The sequence below is a fragment of the Esox lucius genome, chromosome 8 (genome assembly GCF_011004845.1).
Source record: "Esox lucius isolate fEsoLuc1 chromosome 8, fEsoLuc1.pri, whole genome shotgun sequence".
Lineage (NCBI taxonomy): Eukaryota > Metazoa > Chordata > Actinopteri > Esociformes > Esocidae > Esox > Esox lucius.
Window position 1 is genome coordinate 37,661,038 of NC_047576.1, and position 22,687 is coordinate 37,683,724.

The following is a 22,687-nucleotide window of genomic DNA, read 5'->3' on the forward strand; positions in this document are numbered from 1 at the left end:
TCATTCAATAAGGGTCACGACTGAATCCTGATTGTCAAATTTTGCTCCTGAAGAATAATCAGTTGAGAACCAAATGCAGGTTACCTTAGTTGGGGGTACAAGAAGGATGGGGTTGACCATGAGGACTTCGTAGTACATCTTACAAGGATCATCCTGGAGAGTAAAGGTTACTCTTCCCCAATCTGGTGCAAAGGCAGGAAGGAGTGCAGTGTCTTAGTACTAGAGGTAAATATTTTCATTTTACAATATATTCATAATTCAATTACTATTATCTTTGACATTATTTAATATGAGGAAAATTTTATATGCATGTGGGAAGATATTTTGTGCAAGCTCAGATGTTTATTTGTATCATCATCTCACCCTTCAAATTATCCCACCAATCAATTTTCTTTCTTCCAGTGCATTTCGCATCAACGCCCTCCATCTTCACCATTTTGTTTTGGTGTTCAGCAAAGGCAATCTAACAGGACAAGACAATTCAATTTTTTTTATTTAGCATTGGGTAAAAATGTATGAACATTTTGGCCACCAGTATTCTAGCAGCCTAAGATGCTACCTACAGGGCTCATATTCTAGCACCATGAATTTGGTTGTTAACTCTTTAAAAAAAAAAAAAAGGAAAATAAACAGGAACCAGTATACTAGTAGCATAGTAGTAATTATACTAAATCAAGAATAATATTCTGTAATGACAAGTGGAAATGTGCTATGGAACCCCCCATTGAGCTCAATGTAACAAACCAAAAAATAAAAATAAAATACAATAATTTTAACAGATTTGACACAAAGTAATGTACTTGGTAGAAGTCTGCAATTAGCCTACATAAATGCAAATGTAATCGTTGTAATCAACAGCTATATTTCCAGTCAAATAATTGTATTTCGGTTTAAATAATTGGCCAGTTGCAGAATTACTAGATTTTTTAAAACTGGCCTGGTTATGTCTGCTTCACCTTCGACATTTCGGAGCCTTATGCTGTGCTTGGGTTGCTTTTGATTCTCGCACCGAGCTTAGTCACATGACTCAGTAATGTCTTATTGTGAGAGTATGCAGAGGCTCGCTGTTTTCTTGGCAACAGATCATATAGGTCACACAATATTAGGCAATTTAATATCCTATTAATCTATTTCCAAATTAATTTGGCATATTTCCCACCGGACATTTTGGCGGTTGATATTTTCATCTGGCAGAATACCTGATAATGGCAAAAAGCATTTGCTGGCTAACGTAAACCCTGATGCACAGTTTTCCTTAGCTGTAGGCCTAGTAATGAGGATTCGGTGTGCATAATGATGGGAAGTCCTGGATGATCTGGAACAGATGTGCTTAATAGTGGAGACTGAATGCGGCACTGTGAAAGCTGTGCCAGCAGCCGGAGGCTGTCTTGATCATGGGTGGCACTGTGACACTGTTGAGGAATCTGAGCATTAACAATTACAATGTGAAGGTATGTTTCATTGGAAGTGGGTGTGCCTAGATAATGAGAACAACAGAAACCTCTATTTAGACCATCTCTCTGTAGGTTGCACCCAAATAACCGCAGGAATGTTTACATTGACCATTTGGCATGGGGGTTACGGTCTTGGAACCCTGATCTTTGCTAGGTAGACACACCCTTCAATGTATATATCAGCTTGTAACCAACATTACAGTGAGAAGTGGTTGTGTAAGGAAGACCAGGTCCGTAACCTCATGAACAAGACTTTCTAATGCTGCAATAAATAATTGGATTACTCTCTCCCTTGACAAACAGGTATGCGATAATTATTAAAACCACTATACAAAATGGCAGATGTCTAACACTGTAAATCATCCTTTCCTTTATTTATCAAATTAAATGAGTTTATCAAGCATGCTTTAGGCCTTGGTAAAGCTATTCATGCCGATATTCTATGATCGTAGCAAATAAATATTCCCAAACAACAGTTGATTTATTTTTGGCACCAAATCATCCCTAGTCTCGATTTCATTGTCCTCTGGGTTCATTTTCTTAGTCGATCCTCTTCCTCTCCTTAACAGGAAGCTCTACTCCGCACTATTCTTTCGCAGTGGGCTCCACGCCCCATCTTCATGTTTCTGACTAGTTAATTTACTGTTCAGAGTACTAGCACAGCTAGTACCGTTTCCCTGACCAGCGCATGATGTTACTTAATGGGGTTGTGGCTATTACTTTCGGTAGCCAACACGGAATTTGGGTTTTTTAAGAATACTTTTAATAAATTGGAACAAGTGAAAGGCATGAACAGAACAATGTGTTGTATAGTTTGATTGACCAATTTGAGACATACAGCTGGACATTTGAAATGTAAATCTTTGTCTTAAAATAGCAAAAGGTAGGGGAAGATGTGTTGTAAGAGCGATTGAAGATAGACTGACACGATTGTGCCGTTCGCTTGCCAGACTCCAACCTTTATACTAATAATCTGGAATCACAATTTGAACATGTGCAATTTCAAAAGCACAGAAACCTGCGATTTGCTTTTAGTTTTTTTGTATAAAGGTTGGAGTCAGGCAAGCGAACGGCACAATTTGCTTGCCACGATTAGGGCTTGCTGTTAAAAAGAGGAAGAGGATCGATTAAGAAAATTAACCCAGAGGACAATGAGATCATAGCAATATCATGGTGTCGCCTATACTGTATGATCAGTTCCCAAAGATTGTGAAGAGTTTATTTTGCTGACTAATTTAAATAAAAAACATTTGTTGAATCATATGTGTGTTTTATTGCCGTTTAAATGTAGGCAAGTATACAGAATGGCTATTTAAGCGACCAACGCATGTCTATTAAATACAATACCAGTAATCTCTGACAGCCTATTCGCCAAATGTAATAAATGTGTTTTTCTACAATGCCATAGATCAAAACTATGATCGTAACAAATAGTTCTGCTTTGTATTTTATTATTTCCTAAGACAATTAAAATGTTTAAACAAAGTCTTTATTTCTGTGTAGGCTATTGGTGTATTTCTTTATTAAAAATTTTCGTAATTATATCAGTGATGAAGTTGCAACTAGAAACATTTAGCTTTTAATTTCATTATAACCTGTTATTTTAGGAGAACACTGCGAACATTGTGTGTATTGTCGATTTTTGAGAACAAATAGCATTTTCAGCATTCTAGCTCCCCCATGTGTTTGGAATACAGCAATCACAGTTTGACGCGATATGAATAACATGGTTGCATAAACAGCTGTAATTTTCCTCCCCACAAGGACATTTGGGTCGGTACACGTTGTGTTCTGAATTTATATAGTCTAACATTCTAAACACAGAGTTTCCCCCAGAGATGGAACTTAGCTGAAGTAGCCTAGCACGAGCAAAGTTTGATTACTGTAAGAAATTATAATGTCAGCTGAAGAAAAACAGCCCCAAAGCATTATGCTGCCACCACCATGCTTCACTGTGGGTATGGTGTTCTTTGGGTGATGTGCAGTGTTGTTTTTTTTGCCAAACATAATTCTGGAATTATGGCCAAAAAGTTCAACATTTGTTTCATCAGAGCAAAACATGTTCCCACATGCTTTTGGTGTTTGTTTTTGCAAACTTAAGCCGGGCTTGGATGTTTTTCTTTGTATGAAAAGGCTTCCGTCTTGCCACCCTACCCCAGAGCCCATTCATAGGAAGAATACAGGAGATTGTCGTCACATGTAGCACACAGCCAGTACTTGCCAGAATTTCCTGCAGTTCCTCTAATGTTGCATCAGGCCTCTTGGAAGACTCCCTGACCAGTTATCTTCTCGTCTTTTCATCAATTTTGGAGGGTGGTCCAGTTCTTTGTAAGGTCTCTGTTGTGCCATATTTTCTTCACTGGATGATGACTGTCTTCACTGTGTTCCATGGTATAGCTAACGCTTTGGAAATTATTTTGTACCCTTCTCCTGACTGATATCTTTCAACAATGAGATACCACTGATGTTTTGGAAGCTCTCTGTGGACCATGGCTTTTGCTCTGAGATGCAACTAAGAAAATGTTAGGTAAATCCTACTAGAATAGCTGAACTTTTTGTGATTAATCGGCATCACTTAAATGACAACCAGTTTATTGTAAGGTTTTAATTTTTCCCCCTCGAAGATTTCAGTTTGTTTTTCAATTGAATTTTCACATTATTGGACATAGAAGGTGGAAAAAGTTCTGACATGATTTATCTTTGTCTCATTCTTTAACATAACAAAAACCTGTTATTTTTACAGGGGAGTGTAGACTTTATATCCACTGTATATTTTAATATATTTTAAGTAGGCTAATGGAATAAACAATCTTAGACTTTTCTTTGTTGCTGTGTTTTGTTTTAATTTTGTGCCATTTTGTTATGTCTTACAGTTGAATGTGGATGTCCTCTTCCACTCCTCCATGATGACATCACAGAGCTGGAGGGTGTTAGAGACATTGCGCTGTTCCATCTTCCGTTTGAGGATGCCCCACAGATGCTGAATAGGGTTTAGGTCTGGAGACATGCTTGGCCAGTCCATAACCTTTACCCTCAGCTTCTTTAGCAAGTCAGTGGTCGTCTAGGAGGTGTGTTTGGGGTAATTTTTATGTTGGAATACTGCCCTGTGGCCCAGTCTCCAAAGGGGGGGGGGACCATGCTCTGCTTCAGTATGTCACTGTACATGTTGGCATTCATGGTTCCCTCAATGAACTGTAGCTCCCCAGTGCCGGCAACACTCATGCAGCTCCAGAACATTACACTCCCACCACTATGCTTGACTGTAGGCAAGACAAACTTGTCTTTGTACTCCTCACCTGGTTGCCGCCACACACGCTTGACACCATCAAAACCAAATACGTTTATCTTGGTCTCATCAGACCACAGGACATGGTTCCAGAAATCCATGTCTTTAGTCCGCTTGTCTTCAGCAAAGTATTTGCGGTCTTACTTGTGCATTATCTTTAGAAGAGGCTTCCTTCTGGGACGACAGCCATGCAGACCAATTTGATGCAGTGTGCGGCGTATGGTCTGAGTTTCAGGGTCTTGGCAATCTTCTTATAGCCTAGGCCATCTTTATGTACAGCAATACTTATTTTTTTCAGATCCTCAGAGAGTTCTTTGCCGTGAGGTGCCATGTTGAACTTCCAGTGACCAGTATGAGGGAGTGTGAGAGCGATAACACCAAATTTAACACACCTGCTCCCCATTCACACCTGAGACCTTGTAACACTAACGAGTCACATGACACCGGGGAGGGAAAATGGCAAATTGGGTCCAATTTAGACATTTTCGCTTAGGGGTGTACTCACTTTTGTTGCCAGCGGTTTAGATATGAATGGCTGTGTGATGTGTTATTTTGAGGGGACAGCACATTTACACTGTTATACAAGCTGTACACTCACATTGTAATAAAGTGTCATTTCTTCAGTGTTGTCACATGAAAAGACAAATATTTACAAACATGTGAGGGGTGTACTCAATTCTGAGAGATACTGTATATTACCAATTCACCAAGGGTATGCAAACTTTTGATCACAACGGTACTGGCAACTGCCAGCTGTAGCTTCCACAGCAGTTTGACACAAGATCCATGGTGTATGAACAAGAAAAAGCACACTGGCTGCACTGAGACACCCAATAAACTAAAAAAGGCCAGTGACAGCAAACCTCCTAGGGGACATTCAGCACTTCAAATGTTGAAATACATTTGTTTATTTACTAGATGACAAAGCAAAATTAAGTGCCTATTAGCATGTAAGAATGTAACAAAATGCATGGAAGTCTTGTATTAGTAATTTACCTCATAGAGAAAGAACCAATTCCAGACCAGACTGATGAGAAAGCAGATGGCAAATATTCGCTTGAACTGGACAAACCAGGATACTGTAGACCACAGCTCGGTGCAGATGATGCCCACAATGATTATGACACACACTGACATCTGGAAGGAAAAAAATAAACTTTAAAAGGATAGATAGCATTTGAAGTAACCGGATAATATATGGATGTGCTGATGTCTACACACGAAGACTTTGCATTACATTAAACCAATTAGTGTCATTATAAAGAGGGCCCAGGCAGCCACCAAGTCTGTTGAGTATCACAGAAAGATTCATAATACTGATGGAACCTAGTGGTCAAGTGCATGGATGAAACAAGCTGATGGACACCAGAATATTAAAAGGGCAATATTAAAGATTTTTTTCTGTATGACTGCACTGTTTTAGTTAATGTTTCAAATCTTTTTGTAATTAATATAAGTGACTGGTATATTCCCCATTTAAAATGTCTCACCAGTCCGTCTATCAGTTTGCATTGACTTTGCAATCTCCTTACACTCGCTTTAGATATTTGCAGTACTATCCTCCCCACATGATTCCACACTGGACTAGGTAGTACTATACCGGTCTTCTTCGGTAAGGGAAGGCGAGCAAACAAGTTTTGTGATTGTTTACAGGCAGGATTCCACACAGTGTTGCAGTGTAATGAAAGATGAGTTTTGAAAGGTTTGTGAAGGTGTCATGATGTCTGGCGACTCAACTGTGTCCCCATGTTTGTATAAGAAAAGGAATGTAGGAGAGGGCGATCTGGTGTTTTAGGGTCATTATTGACTGGTATCAGCAGATTATAGGGTTACTCATAAATTTGAAAATATAACCCATCAGAGTCAATCTATTGTTTGTCCAGATGCTTTGAGTCTTCTCCTTGATTTGAAGAGGTTACCCATGTGGGGGAGGATAGCCTGCCCCTTGAGTGAAGCCTAGGTATTGATAGAACAAAGGGAATTTGTTTTATTGACAGGACAGCTGGGCAGCAAATACGAACTGTTCATGTATCTACTTCAGAGACATCTCGGATGATTAGTTTGTAAGCATTTGACGAGTCTCTCTATTTGCAAATAAACTATTAAATTGTGCAAGAGAATTTTGTCTCTGTCCTTACTCCTTTAAAAGTTCTGATGGATGAAATTGCCATCACACAACTCAGTGGGACATCCTAATCTCACACCATTGGGTCTATTTAATACACCTCCTGAAACAAACAGATATACAAGGTGGGGGCCAAGGTAGCCTCAGCTGCTCAGACAAACCAGGTGTGAGGATGGACAAATCAACAAAGTAGAAATATGACTTTCGTTTGATTAACAGCACTGATGTTTGGTCTTTTTGTGCGTGTTTCAACTCTCCATGTATTGTTTGTTACAGGTAAATGTTTACTGAATGAAGAATCATGCAAGACCAAGTATCTAGTTTTGGATGGTGTCAATTGAATATATGTAAATGTGTGAATGCCGGTATCTTTGTTGTTTTCGCCAAGGTGAGGTGATCCTACTATAGATGCAATTGGGGTGTTTGGAATCAGTCTGTGGTCGGGAATAAAGAGTGAAGCTTGACTTAGTTCTTGCAGTCTATCGTTAACAAAAGCTCCTAGCACACCTTCGGACTATAGTGTTTTATATACTTATGGTATACTTGGTAGACTTTTAGACTAGTTGGTAGGACATTGAATTATGTTTGTATGGAACTATGTTTTGTATTGTAACTTATTTACTTGATTGGAATAAATTCAATTATTTTGGATTTATTTCAATTGCATACTATGGCTGCACAATTAATTGAAATATAATCAAAACTGCGATATTGACATGTACAATATCTTAATCGCCAACTTACACAATTTCCAGCTCCAAAACAGGTGAATAATATGCGCTTCACATGAGGAAAAGGGCATGCATCGTACGCAGATGGTGTAGGTATTTTTGTAGATTACTTAAATTCCTGGACCAATTCTGTTTAAATACTTCATGGTTTTTCAATGTTACTTTGAGTTAACACAGCAACTACTAGTAAAGAGGTCTCCTACAAGGATAAGGGCATAATAATTATACTTGGGGCATATGTTAAAGATGATACAACAATAATGACTGCAAATATTTGTTTATCAGCCACATGGTTGCGCTATTGAGGTTTCTCACATTTGCAAGCTCACCATGCTCACCATGTTTAAAATAAAATCTTGAAAAGAGGTATATAAGTCCATCTCTTCCAAAGGAACATATTTGCAATTGGGACCCATTAAGTTGGCCTTAATGGTTTTTCAGCAATTCAGAATGTGAAAAATGCTTCAAACGCTACTTCTATAGCATCAAATGACAGATTTAAACCGTTTCACAAGTACATTTTCAAATATCACTGAAGGCCCATCAGCGTGATTTCTTAATGCATATTATTTCAGAATGCACTGACAATTACAGAATTGTATATTATGACAACGAAAATTGCCACCACAACAGCCCATGAACATCATGTTGCTTATTAGATATGGAGCAGTATTCTGATTTCAACTGGTTAAAATTATATTTTGAAACTATTTTAGGACAGTAGTACTGTTAAAGAGTATACTGAATATTCATTGAGCAACCTTCTAAGATGTGTTATTTTCCTGAGGATCACTCTAGTCTCATTTGCAATCAATAAAAACTAAATATAATGCAATTGAACAATATAGCAAGGTAGACTATAATTGGGAAATGGGGTTGTATTTTGTAACTACGTCAGAAATTTCAGAAATGGTCTTTAATGATGAAACTGATCTGCTGACCAGAGGCCTTTTCATCAGAAAATTATATTTTTATAATTTAATATATATATTCATTAACACTAGCTGTATTTTACATAGTTCGTTCCCATCAATCTACTGACACGGCTTCATTTTTTTTCTCTCACTCGGTTGTGCTGTCTCCAGTGCAGCTCAGATAAATTAGAGCTTTGATCCAATCAGATTTTCCACGTGCTGTCCAATCAGATTTTCCAAAATCTATCCTGAGACCTATAGAATTTCGAGTGAATCCCATCTTCTGTTGAAGCCAATGGGGAGGATATTGTTGATTGTCATATTCTTCAACCAATAAGATTGAGTTTGCCAAAATAAGCCTATTCTTTGGCACGTAGCAGCCTTCTAGCTTGCCTAGTCGTCTATGTGTGCATTTTTCAGGTGGTGTGATCAGAGAGCCAGCTACCTAACTGAGATAACACAGGTTAGTACATAATGTAGGAACATCTAAGATTTAGTTTAATTTTTACATGTAGTGCTTTCCGTTAGATTCTGTTTAGATTTGTACTGAGCCCTTTTGTTTTTTAACACACAATGGAGGAGAATGAATTGATTTGTGCCGGATTTACTGGCAAAGCAATTTGAGAAAACATGGGAAATTGCGGAAAACCAACCTTGCAGCCCTGTCCCAGTCAGGGAAAGGATTTGTGTGGCACTTTCAATCGATCAACTACGAAAAGGATGCCTGGCTTACAGCGTAGACGGATCGTTGTTGTACGTTCTTATTTCTTAGGTGTCTGTAATGTCATTGACTTGGGCTTTGCAATGTCTATTTGTGTTGCTGCATCCTGTCATACTGCATAATGGTACTGTACATCCTTGGTTTCATTCACCATGTATTCATGTTTCTGTAATTAGTAGTGTTGTAAGCCTCGTTAAATCGCTTTATTCCACTGTCAATGTAAGTATGGGATGGTTACGTCAAAAGACAATAGCTTAATAGCCCATAGGATTAGGCAGCCATCCATGCTAGAATTATTAGCTTTGTGTCCATCGTGCTGAAGTAACTAATCATTATTGGTAAGTAGGTTGAAGTTCCCCACTTTGGAAATCAAATGCCTATCCAACACGTGTTTTGTTTACTGATCTGTATCTATTTAACAGGTAAGCAGGTTAGGACTGTAACCAGTTAATCGTTTGTTTTAACCAGCAAGGTATTAGATAAAAGTAGCTGCCATGAACAAAAGTTGTCCAGGGGCTGATGACTTTCAAGAGGGGAGGATTTCTTTGTCATTTAAATTATGCAAAAAAAGCTGTGTCTCAGACAGGCCAATAAAAAGAAAAGAGAAAACTATTCCTCCCCCTACAGCAAAACTGCATTGCAAGCCGAAAACTACTCCAAAACAATTCAAATTACATTCAGTAATCTGTTGTGAAAGCATAGAACTGTACACTGATCAAAAAACAGGGGAAATTTGATCTATCCAAACCGGCACTGGTGAACTATGTCCTACAGCAACAACACAGATTCTGTCCTTCGGCAATGACGTAATCGGGGTGGGAGTGAACTTTAACCTACAGAAGCAACGTGAAGTGAGATTTTCTCTAGCTGGCCTATTATCGTGAAAATCGTCAGTGGACATCAGTTATATTTCTGTCACTGTGCAAAATGCCTCGACTGTGTTTTGTTTGCAAAGAAAGGTACAAGGGACCTGGGAGAGGAGACTTGGTGTTTCACTCGTTTCCATATCCAAATCCAGAAATGTAACACTTCATTCAACCATTATTGACATATGATTTAGCTAGATATACAAGTCTATTGACTGTTGCAAATGCTACTTAAGTGGTTAAATAAATGATATCATATACCATTGTCTGATTAGCTTTGTTGACATCAATTGAATAGAAACATTTAGCTTTGAGCTAAAGCCTACAGGGCAAAGTTTGTGCTCCAAAAACAATGGACTAGATGGTAGGTTACATTCAAATGGTTTAGTAGATTAGCTCAGTTCAGATATGTGATTGAATGAATAGAGATGAGACCATTCATGCATGTTGCACATCATACTATTGATGATGCAAAAGCAAAAGGATCACAAAGAAGAACATCCGTGAGACGCAAACCAATTGGATCCAATGTCCTCCTACAGCAGGAGAATGACCCAAATCACAGCTCCAAACTATGCAAAAACTATATAGGGAAGAAGCAGTCCGCAGGTATTCTGTCTATAATGGAGTGGCCAGCACAGTCACCAACCCCCTATTGAACTGTATGGTATGTAAGAAGGATCTCAACCCTATTAAACTTTTGTGGGAGCAGCTTGACTGTATGGTATGTAAGAAGTGCCCATTCAAGCCAATCCAACTTGTGAGGTGCTTCAGGAAGCACGGGTGAAATCTCCTCAGCTTACCTCAAAAAATTCAGCAAATGGAGGATTCTTTGACAAATGGAAAGTTTGAAGGACAATTATTATTTCAAGGAAAATTATTATTTCTAACCTTGTCAACGACTATATTTCCAATAAATTTTGCTATTCAACCTTTCCTATTCAACCTCATGTCATGTATGTTGTCATGGAAAACAAGTACATATCTAAGAGAACCAACTTTCGAAAGGTAGTATACGTCACTACAAAAACATTAAAGACTACAGAGGAAAGACCCATTCTTCTTCTCTGCAACACATTCTCACCTTTATGATGGTGTTAACCTCCACACCAAACGTGTCCTCAAAGTGCCATCTCCAAGCCTCATAGTCATGCGGTTTGAGTTCAACCAGGATCTGGCTCAGGGCATCGTCTAGAGCCCCTGTTCTCCAGCTATCCATGCCCTTCAAAAGCTTCTGAATCTCTGCCAATGCTTGCCGAGAAAGTTTCACTTTGGCATCGTAGTACATATCATTCAGGAAATCACTGGCCTGGTGTATGGAAAGAAATAAAAATGCACAAATTATCGGCACGTGAAAGACAGCATCTACCTAAAAAGGTTGTAACATACAATGCTCAAAAAAATTAAGGGAACACATCATCACAGTACAAGCCCAAGTCAATTAAACTTCAAGGATATAAATCTGTCCAATTAGGAAGCATAAGCGATTGTGAATCAATGTCACATGTTTTGTTGCAAATGAAAGAGACAATAGGTGCACTGGAGAGCCAAAAGCAAGACAACCCACAAAAAGGCAATGGTTTTGCAGGTGGTGGCCAGACAATTTTTCTCTCATTATCCTTCCTGACTGATTCCTCGCCAGTTTTGCATTTTGCCAGTGTCCTTGTCACTACTGGTAGCATGAGGCGGTACCGGCAGCCCATTCAGGTTGCACAGGTATTCCAGATCCTCAAGGATGGCACACCCATGAGCCATCGCAAGGTCTGCTGTGTCTCCCAGGACAGACTCAAGAGAATGGAGGAGATAACAGGAGACGGGCCGTTACACAAGGAGTGCTAGACAGATCCGTAGAAGGGCATCAACCCAGCAGCAGGACCGATTTCTGCTCCTTTGTGTGAGGAAGAACAGAAGCACTGCCAGAGCCCAACAAAATGACCTCCAGCGGGCTACTGGTGTGCATATTTCTGACCAAACAGTCAGAAACAGACTCCATGAGGGTAGCAGGAGGGCCCAACATCCTCTAGTGGGACCTGTGCTCACAGCCCAGCACTGTGCAGCACTATTGACATAAGCCAGAGAACAACAGAATTGGCAGGTCCACCTTTGGCTCCTCAATGGCTTCACAGATGAGAGCAGGTTCACACTGAGCATGTGACAGACGTGAAAGGGCCTGGAGATGCCGTGGTGAACATTATGCTGTCTGCAACACCATCCAGCATGACTGGTTTGGCACTGGGTAGGTGATGGTCTGGTGGGTATATCCTTGGAGGGTCACACAGACCTCCATGTGCTAGTTCCCTGACTGCTGTTACCGGGAAGGTACCGGGATGAAATTCTCAGATACATCATCAGACCTTTCACTGGTGCAGTGGACCCTAGGTCCCTCCTGATGCAGGACAATGCCTCATGTGGCCAGAGTGTGTATGCAGTTCCTGGATGACGAAGGATTTGATGCCATTGACATATTTGCCAATTCCATATTTACCATGCCAACTTTTTCAATCTCCTTCAAAAGCTTGGTGAGGAATCGCTTGAACACTGGGTTGCATGAAGGCTGCTGGGAAATATGTTTCATCTTCTGCTTGTAATCTTCAATCTGGAGGTGTAAAAAAACAGGAAAGTGACAGATCAATTATCGCCTTCTCACCACACTGCCATGTATAACCATTTAAGAGATGTTTTCCAAAATAATGTTTGTTATTAAAAAAAGTAATCTTTACCACTCTTTGTAAGTTTTCCAGTCTAGTGTTACACTCCTTTAATTCCACTTGATTAGAGTCCTGGATGTATTCCCTTCTTTTAGTGGGTACATTGGGATAATTGCTCTGCTGAGAAAATGACTAATATTAGTTTACCAATTATATTAATAAACCAAGACAGTATTTTGTCATACTTTGTGTACATTCACAATTCATCTTTGTTTGCATATAGCCTTCTAGCTGATGGCCCTGGGTCATGGATCAGAACCAAGTATATGAGCAGAGGGGTGAGAAAGTAAAACCCATAATTTACTGCACAAGTTACATTCACCTGGCAACACAGCCATCCATCGGAGTTCAAACAATCTACCAAGATAGGTACTGTCTGCTATAAACAGCCAATCCAATAGGGTTGGAGGTGCCCCAGTGTCTTGTTCCAGCAACAGTTGACCACCCCCCATGCTTCTTATCAGAGCCCAACTATTCAATATAAAATAACTAAATACATACAGTGCAGTATTTATGAGAGGCATTTTTGACAGCTGTCAATTTAATGGAAAATTTCACAATCACCGAGAGCTCCCGATATCGATTGCTTTTGCCTATTTAGTTGACAGAGTGATGTGAAAAGTATTTTATTTTATCACGACTCAACCATTCTTGACACCAAAAGATATTCTTTTACATGTTTAGCAGATAAAGTTGAGTCCAATTACCAAGCCAGGGAGGTAACTTTGACCCAAATTGAAAGTTTAAGGGAAATGTAGACTGAGACAATCGCAAAACCAAACAGAAGTCTGCCACGAAATTCCTAGAACTTATGTATACTTAATTCTATAAATGTATAAAGGATTCAATGATTAAAGTACTGAGACCACATGTTTAGATAAGAAAAGGAATGTGGGAGAGGGGGATCTGGTATTTGTTTATGGTCATCATTGAATGGTATCAGTAGATCACTGGGTCTTCCTTCAATCTGCTTAAATCATCAATGTATTTGTTCTATTGTCCAGATGGTGTCTCTCCCTTCTGAGTTGAAAAGGTTACCTACAGTATCCTTAGGTCCTTGGTAAGGTGGGGGGACAGCTTGCCCCTTGGGTACGATCTAGGTATTGACAGAACAAAGGGATTTTGTTTAAATACTTGTTTTTTCCATCTGCTTCAAGTTACCAAGTGGCACCAATATATTGTCTCACACACCAGCATGGTTATTAACATTTTCGGCTTCAATGTCGGTGCCTACAATCAAACTTAATATGGGAAAAAAACATACCTCAAGGGATGAGAAATGTTGCCTAACCAGCTATGGCAATGGCACAAATGCCATGGCATTAAATTAGCAGTTAAACGAATAGTTCAACACAGGCTGAACCTTCAAATTGGTAATAACTGTAAAATAGAAAACACTGGACTTCCACTTGATTTTTATTCAGTTTAATAGCACATTATGTAGGCTATGATCTCTATTTTTAAGTGAGATTATCTAAACTGTTTAAAACCTTGTTTGAAAATCACAAATCACAACCATAATTGAAATATTTGTCAAAGAAATTGCGATTCAGTATTTTATCCAAATCATGCAGCCCTAATTGACATACAGTATTGTCACTATATTGTGCTTATAGCTGCAAACTATGAATTTGCCAATCAACAAACCCTGCATCAAATTATTATGTATGCTGTCAGCAGCTTGATACATTTTTGCCTGTGAATTAGGGATAGGACGAATGAACACAAAGCTCTGAAGCACTGTTCGGTTTTCCGAGCTCTATTGTATCGATAGCTCGTTTCAAAGTACAACACCCCGTGACCAACGACATTCAAAGCTTCGGACCAAATCGGTGCCTTTTCTGTCCCCAGGCCATTATATGTATAATTATGCAGGAAAAGTATCTGTTTAATACATTATATTATCAAGCATTGCCCTGCACTTTGTCCTAATAGTAATTTGATGATCCATCATGTAAAACATTATTAAAAACTACCTAGAACCCTGAATTTATTTTATTCTAGCCCGTCCCCAGTCTTTAATACTACACTTCACCATGAAATAAAATGATTAGAATCATTCAGAAATCTTATTTTTTTATTATTGTGCAACTATTTCCAATTTAGACATAAAAAACATTTGGATATGTATAATATGTAAGCTAAAATAAAAAGGTAATGTCCTCAGGTTTGCACTCAGTCCTATTACCTTGACACATTCAAGGTCACATGAGCAACAGGAAGAAGCATCATCTGAATCTCCTGAAGGCCATGGGAAGACCAAAAGTTCTCACTTTTTTCTGCATTTTGATATCATATTGTATGTATGACCGAGAATGTCAATCTCAACATTCAGTCCTGTTACCTAAATTGTTTCTTAGATTATATGTTTTTTTTGGTAAACCACTTGAAGGTGCTAACTCTTCTCATGATACTATCATTGATGGCATGTGTGAAGAGTAACAGGACTGAATGAAAGTAAGGAGTGAGAAGTTTGAATGAAATAGCCATTTTAAATATGTCGGTATATACACAACTTTTCAAAAGTTTTGGGTCGCTGAGAAATGTCCTTGTTTTCAAAAGAAAAGCATTTTTGTCCATTAAAAATAAAATTGATCAGAAATACAGTTTCAACATTGTAAATGACTACTGTAGGTGCAAACTGCTGATTTTTAATGGAATAGCGACACAGTCGGAAAGAGGCCAATTATCAGCAACCATCAGTCCTGTATTCCAATGGCACGTTGTATGCTAATAAGTTTATTATTTTAAAAGGCTAATTGATCATTAGAAAGCTATTTTGCAATTGTGTTAGCACAGACGAAGTGTTGTGCCAATTAAAGGTGCAATAAAACTGTGTCTGGAAGTACATGTCCTGATGCTCCAGTAACGCCTACCAGACGGCAGCAGTGTGAACAGACCATAGCCTGGATGGCTATAGTCTTTTATGACCTTCCATTGTGTATGGTAGATGCCCTGCACAGAAGGAGATGGCAGCCGATGATGAGCTCCACTGCCTTGCGATCAGCAGCGGACCATACCGGGCAGTTTTTACCATGAAGTCTGCTTGCCTGGACCAGGTGAGGTCATCTTTGATGAACACACTGAGGAACTTGAAGTTAGAGACTCTCCCCACTTCAGCCACATCAATGTGTATGGGGGCGTGATCCCCCGCTGCCGCTTCCTGAAGTCCACAATCATTTACTTAGTCTTGCGTTGAGACAGAGGTTGTTGTCCTGGCACCATGTTCCCAAGTCACTTACCTCCTCTCTGTATTCGGTCTCATCATTGTTGGAGATGAGACCCAGGATGGTGTTGACGGATGACGTTGTAGCTGTGTGTGGCCACACAGTCATACATGAACAGGGAGTACAGGAGGGGACTGAGTATGCAGCCCAGAGCAGCTCCGATTCTCAGGGTCAGTGCAGAGGAGGTGAGGTACCTCATTCTCACCACCTGGCATCTGCTTGTCAGAAAGTCCAGGATCCAGTTGTTAAGGGAGGTGTTAAGACCCAGGATCCTGAGCTTGGGAAAGAGCAACTGTGGGTTCAATAACAGGCTCAATATGTCCAGAGAAATAACTTTCTTCTGAAACTCTATTCTCTGAGAAATGAAGGCCATTCCATGTGAGAAATTGTCAAGAAACTGAAGACCTCGTAAGATGCTGTGTACTACTCCCTTCACACAGTGGGAGGCCCTGGGGCACAACTGAGCAAGCGGACAAAAACATTATGCCTGGTTTCCACTGGTGCCAAACACTGGTGTTTTACACTAAAGTCCAGCAATGTTTCTGGTTCCATTAACATGGGCCAGCGCCAGTCGGATACTCGGCCGTGGCCGAGTAGCCCGGCTCTCATTTTGTGCCAAGCCCAGGATATTAGGATATTAGGACTTAGGGCAGGGTTTGCAGGTTGACACGTTACATGCGGTGAAAACACGGCATGTTGTTCATTTCGAATTGTGATGTGTAACGTTTGCTTTAGGCTTCTCGTAATGGTTTTTCCATCTGATCTAACAAAGAGATCCCTTATAAAATAAAGAAAATAAAGCAACAGTACAGGGAAGCAAAGACTCACAACAGAAATAGTTGGAACGACCGAACATGGTACAACGCCATTGACTCAATGGAAAAACGGAGCGCGGAGACCAAGATGTAGCAAGGACAACCTATAACAACACAAACTTACATCAATGCTCTATTAAATTATATTCTATTGACAAAACACTTATTAAATTAAATAATGAATGAACTGGCTTACAGTTGCAGTGTCACGAGTGTAGGTGGAGAAGGAGCCGGTCGCAGGAGTTTGAGGAAGAAATGTGTTTAATTACTCAAGTTCAAACACCATATTGTAAACAACCTGAGCATGGCGTTATTATTTTATTTTACTACCAGAAAAAAAATCTCCTTTTATTTTTTGTAAACATTAGCATAAATTACCGGTTTAGCCATGGTACCGGGGTAAAGCACAAGTGGAAATGCGGCATTAAATTGAATAGTCTGAGAAACAGACACCTCACAGGTCCTTAAATGGTAGCTTCGTTAAATAGTACCCTCAAAACACTAGTCACAATGTCAACAGTACACAAGCAACTCTGGAATGCTGGACTTCTAGGCAGAGTTACCAAGAAAAAGCCATATCTCAGACGGGCCAATAAAAAGCAAAGATTAAGATGGTCAAAAGAACAAAAACACAAATAAGGAAGATTGGGAAAAAAGTGTTAGGACAGACGAATCAAGGGTTTGAGGTGTTCGGATCACAAGGAACAACATTTGTGAAAAGCAGACCAAATTAAAAGAGGCTGGAGGAGGGCCTGACACCATCTATCAAACATGGTGGAGGCAATGTGATAGTCTGGGGGTGCTTTGGTGGTGGTGAAGTGTGATATTTGTACAGGGTAAAATGGATCTTGAAGAAGGAAAGCTATCACTATTCTGCAACGCCATACCATACCCTGTAGATGGCGCTTGATTGGAGTAAATTTCTTCCTACAACAGGACAATGACCCAAAGCAAAGCTCCAAACTATGCAAGAACTACATGTGCTGGTCATAAAATTAGAATATCATCAAAAGGTTGATTTATTTCAGTAATTCCATTCAAAAAGTGAAACTTGTATATTATATTCATTCATTCCACACAGACTGATACATTTCAAATATTTATTTCTTTTAATTGCGATGATTATAACTGACAACTAATGAAAATCGCTTCGGTGTCCCCCCGGAAGATCTGGAGGAAGTGTCCAGAGACAGGGAAGTCTGGGCAGCTCTGCTTAGACCCGGCCCCGGATAAGCGGAAGAAGATGGATGGAACTAATGAAAATCCCAAATTCAGTATCTCAGAAAATTAGAATATTACTTAAGACCAATAGGAAAAAAATGATTTTTAGAAATGTTGGCCAACTGAAAAGTATGAACATGAAAAGTATGAGCATGTACAGCACTCAATACTTAGTTGGGGCTCCTTTTGCCTGAATTACTGCAGCAATGCGGCATGGCATGGAGTCGATCAGTCTGTGGCACTGCTCAGGTGATAGGAGAGCCCAGGTTGCTCTGATAGTGGCCTTCAGCTCTTCTGCATTGTTGGGTCTGGCATATCGCATCATCACAACCCTAAAGAAAATCTATGGGGAATTAAGGTCATGCAAGTTTGCTGGCCAATTAAGAACAGGGATACCATGGTCCTTAAACCAGGTACTGGTAGCTTTGGCACTGTGTGCAGGTGCCAAGTCCTGTTGGAAAATGAAATCTGCATCTCCATGAAGTTGGTCAGCAGCAGGAAGCATGAAGTGCTCTAAAACTTCCTGGTAGACGGCTGCGTTGACCTTGGACCTCAGAAAACACAGTGGAGCAACATCAGCAGATGACATTGCACCCCAAACCATCACTGACTGTGGAAACTTTACACTGGACTTCAAGCAAATGTTGATTATGTGCCTCTCCTCTCTTCCTCCAAACTCTGGGACCTTGATTTCCAAAGGAAATACAAAATGTACTTTCATCAGAGAACATAACTCAGCAGCAGTCCAGTCATTTTGGTCTTTAGCCCAGGCGAGAAGCTTCCGACGCTGTGTTTTGTTCAAGAGTGGCTTGACACAAGGAATGCTACAGCTGAAACCCATGTCTTGCATACGTCTGTGCGTGGTGGTTCTTGAAGCACTGACTCCAGCTGCAGTCCACTCTTTGAGAATCTCCCCCACATTTTTAATGGGTTTTGTTTCACAATCCTCTCTAGGGTGCGGTTATCCCTATTGCTTGTACACTTTTCTACCACATCTATTCCTTCCCTTCGCCTCTCCATTAATGTGCTTGGACACAGCTCTGTGAACAGCCAGCCTCTTTAGCTATGACCATTTGTGTCTTGCCCTCCTTGTGCAAGGTGTCAATGGTCGTCTTCCCCATGATTGTGTTGCCTACAGAACTAGACTGAGAGACCATTTAAAGGCCTTTGCAGGTGTTTTGGGTTAATTAGCTGATTAGAGTGTGGCACCAGGTGTTTTCAATATTGAACCTTTTCACAATATTCTAATTTTCTGAGATACTGAATTTGGGTTTTTCATAAGTTGTCAGTTATAATCATCAAAATTAAAAGAAATAAACACTTGAAATATATCAGTCTGTGTGGAATGAATGTATACATTATACAAGTTTCACTTTTTGAATGGAATTACTGAAATAAATCAACTTTTTGATTATATTCAAATTTTATGACTAGCACCTGTATTTAGGAAAGAAGCAGTCACAGAAGCCCACACTCATTACACACAGACTTGCAAATGCATGCACACAATTGTTACAGCTTTTATATTGCCTTTTAGACTACAGTATTTTTTTTGCCAAATATAATGACCTCTGTTTTCTTTATTTAAAGGAAGTTGACTGACATCTAGTTATTCTCACAAGCACAAATTCCTGTTACCCAATGTTCATTCCTGTTATTAAAAAAATTAAGATAAACAATTTATTTTTCAATTATGTTTGGGCCATCATTTAAACAATTGTATGATAAATCACATGATCGATTTTTCTCCATTTTGCCTGCATATGCTGTTACTTTTTAGCTGCAGATATATATTTTTTGAACAAGTAACCACTTATTTCTGTAAAATATCCTCTTAATTGAGGGAAAAACAAAGAAACTAGTTGGCATGACTTTTAATTGATATTTAAAAGTTCTAAGAGTTTTGGTAACAGGACTGATAAAAATGCAACCACCTTCCATTAAGAAACCTTGTAAACCTTACAAAAAAATTGCCTGAGATTGACCATAATACATTTTGAATAGTTAAACGGGTGTTATTGAACACAGTGCTGAAAAATAGTGTAATTTTGAAAAGTTACAACATGCAAATGGCAATGATTCTGCGGAATGACCCTTGTACTGTACCTCAGAAGGCTTTCTCATGGTCTTGGTACTTGCATCGTAGTTCAGCATATCATACGGATCAATCCATTCGTCATTATCCATCTGCCCTTGAGCAACAAGCAATAGGCTGCATAGAACTGTGATGTGCATCTTGACAGCACAGATAATCTTCATTTGAAGACGGCTACCCAACTACTCAATATTAACTACTGACAACCCGTAATTCAAATGACAATTTAATCAACCTGTACAAACGTAACTAGCTAACTGACATAAGAATAACTTCGATGACAATACACGCAAACTGCAGAAAATATTCTTGATCGAAACCACATTGTGTCTGAACCGCGGGCTAGAAAACGTTAGCGTACAGGTAGCTTTTTTATATACATTGCAAAAGCACTAGCTAGCTAACGTGCTAATTATGAAAAATACAAAATATATAAATTATACGAAACTTTTGAAAATATTCACTGTGTAGCAACGTTAGCCAACTCAGCCTTTGTTACCTAACGTCGGCGTTATTTAGAAAGAAACGTTGGTTCACTGATCAAGAAATACTACAGAATAAGGAAGTACCGCTTTAGGTCGCAAGTTGAGCTTGCTGGGCGGACATGTTAGCTATCAACAGTAGCACGCTATCTAGAGGCTTGCTAATAGTTATAGTGATATAGTTGCACAGGTCATTGCTGTGCCGCAACATAAACCTGGTTAACGAAAACACATCCGTACAGAATCTTTCAATTGATGCTGGCTGTTGATACATCAGCTAGTGATGTGCAGTTCGCGAACGATTCGATCGTTTTGAAATAATATTTTTAGTGACTCGGGACACACGAGTCCTTTTTTTCTAGTGACTCGTTCAATTGTGTCGTATCGAACGTTTGACAGCGGATTACTACAACATGATCGCTTCATACCTGGTCCTCCAGCTCAGGTCTCCGATCAACTTCTATGTGCATTCGCCGATAAAAATATATCAAGGCAGGAACATCATGAAGACATGTTTATAACTGATAATTGAATGCAGAATATCATAATTAATATAGTTATTTGATTACTGATGCCATGATGAAAACAAGCCTAAGTAAAAAGATTCGTGAACGACTGACTCGGTCAGTTTTATCGTTCAATTGTACGGTTGTTTATTGACTCAAATTAACGAAATGAATCAAACATTTTACTGAACGACTCGACAAGATCCGAGTCAGTAGAAAGAGTCGAACTTCCCATAACTAATATCAGCACATTGTGAGCGACATTAAAGTAAACACTTCCGGGTCACGAAAATGTGAAATTTTTCTAAATAAAAGATGCCAACGTATTACTTCAAAGATAAGTTAATTCATTGTTTAAGAAAATATATCTCTCGAAACATTGACAGAAATTCATATTTGATCATATTTAAGAGTCATTAAAAAAGTGGGTATTAAAACATTCAGACAAAATTCAGACAATGCAAATTACAGAATATGGAATACATATTGCCTCATAAACTTTTGAATATTCCACAGAGAAAGAAACGTAGGAAATGTTCAGGAGAGTGTGTAGAGTAAGACAAATCTGTCTAATCATGGGGAATGGTGTGCTACATCTAGCAACACAATATTTTCCACACCCTCTTTAGGCTGCAATGCAAAACACTATAATAGACTGTACATGCACATACTGCCTTATACAGAAAAAAATATTCTATATGCCGCAGTGAATGTACTGTATGAAATGTTCAGGAAACTCTATAGAGTGGTGATATGCAAAAAAATCAAGGGGCACTGTGTATTTGCAATTGTTGCTGGCATTGTACTCCGCCCATACCATTGGCCACAATGTAACTCAATGAATATGAAATACACATTGACTCATAGAGAAAAAACTATTCTATATGCCGCAGTGAATGTATTGTATGATATGTTCAGGAGAGTGGATAGAGTAATCATATGCAAAAAAATCAAGGGGCACTGTGTATTTGCAATTGTTGCTGACATTTTATCTTTTATTTTGAAAATGTTCACATTTTCGTGACCCGGAAGTGTTTCTTTAATGTTGCTCACAATGTGCCATTGGCCACCATAGACATCTTATTTAAAGGCTAGATGTCTCAAGGCGCACTCACTTCCGGCATCACCGGTGGCCATCTTGTCACAGGCAGGCTTCCTGTCGGGCTCTGTGGTACCTAATATAAGGTGAGTGATCAGCACTAACACAAATACTCTTATCTCGCTGAAACCTTGATGGATTTACAGTTTGGTTTCTTACAAATGTTATTAACGTGGCTATAATTCTGAATGCTTGAAAATGTTGAAATTGCAACTTTTCTATTCTAAAAACATCTAAATTGTGCAGCATAGTTGGATCACGGCTACTTGCGCAAGTTATCAAGGCAGTTATCACAAATGAGCTGTTCGATTATAGAGGTTTTACTGACACAAATAACGATTTTATGACAACTAATCTTTTGTATAAATTACAATATTTGTGGATGTGGTTGTAGTTATTTGCTGGCTAATAACAATAAGCTTTGAGTGAGACCTATG

The 22,687-nt window shown here is 39.2% G+C and overlaps 1 protein-coding gene across 6 annotated transcripts in view; it reads right to left on the minus strand.

The window, feature by feature from the left end:
- The window catches only part of clcc1 (chloride channel CLIC-like 1), a 47,443-nt gene extending 26,093 nt beyond the window's left edge, over window positions 1–21,350 (minus strand). The window contains exons 1-8 of one of the 6 annotated variants that reach the window (XM_010867035.3): window positions 20,175–21,026; window positions 13,848–13,901; window positions 12,818–12,922; window positions 12,583–12,693; window positions 11,182–11,406; window positions 5,737–5,877; window positions 364–463; window positions 85–182 (exon numbers count right to left, since the gene is read on the minus strand). In XM_010867035.3, the coding sequence (XP_010865337.2) occupies window positions 85–182; window positions 364–463; window positions 5,737–5,877; window positions 11,182–11,406; window positions 12,583–12,693; window positions 12,818–12,922; window positions 13,848–13,901; window positions 20,175–20,327 (987 nt within the window). In that variant the 5' untranslated portion in view covers window positions 20,328–21,026. Of the gene's footprint in view, window positions 1–84; window positions 183–363; window positions 464–5,736; window positions 5,878–11,181; window positions 11,407–12,582; window positions 12,694–12,817; window positions 12,926–13,847; window positions 13,902–20,174; window positions 21,027–21,073 lie in introns of those variants that run through there. The other 5 variants (XM_010867034.3, XM_020044892.3, XM_010867039.4 and 2 more) reach the window with 5 other exon arrangements.
- Between the last annotated feature and the right edge of the window lie 1,337 nt (window positions 21,351–22,687).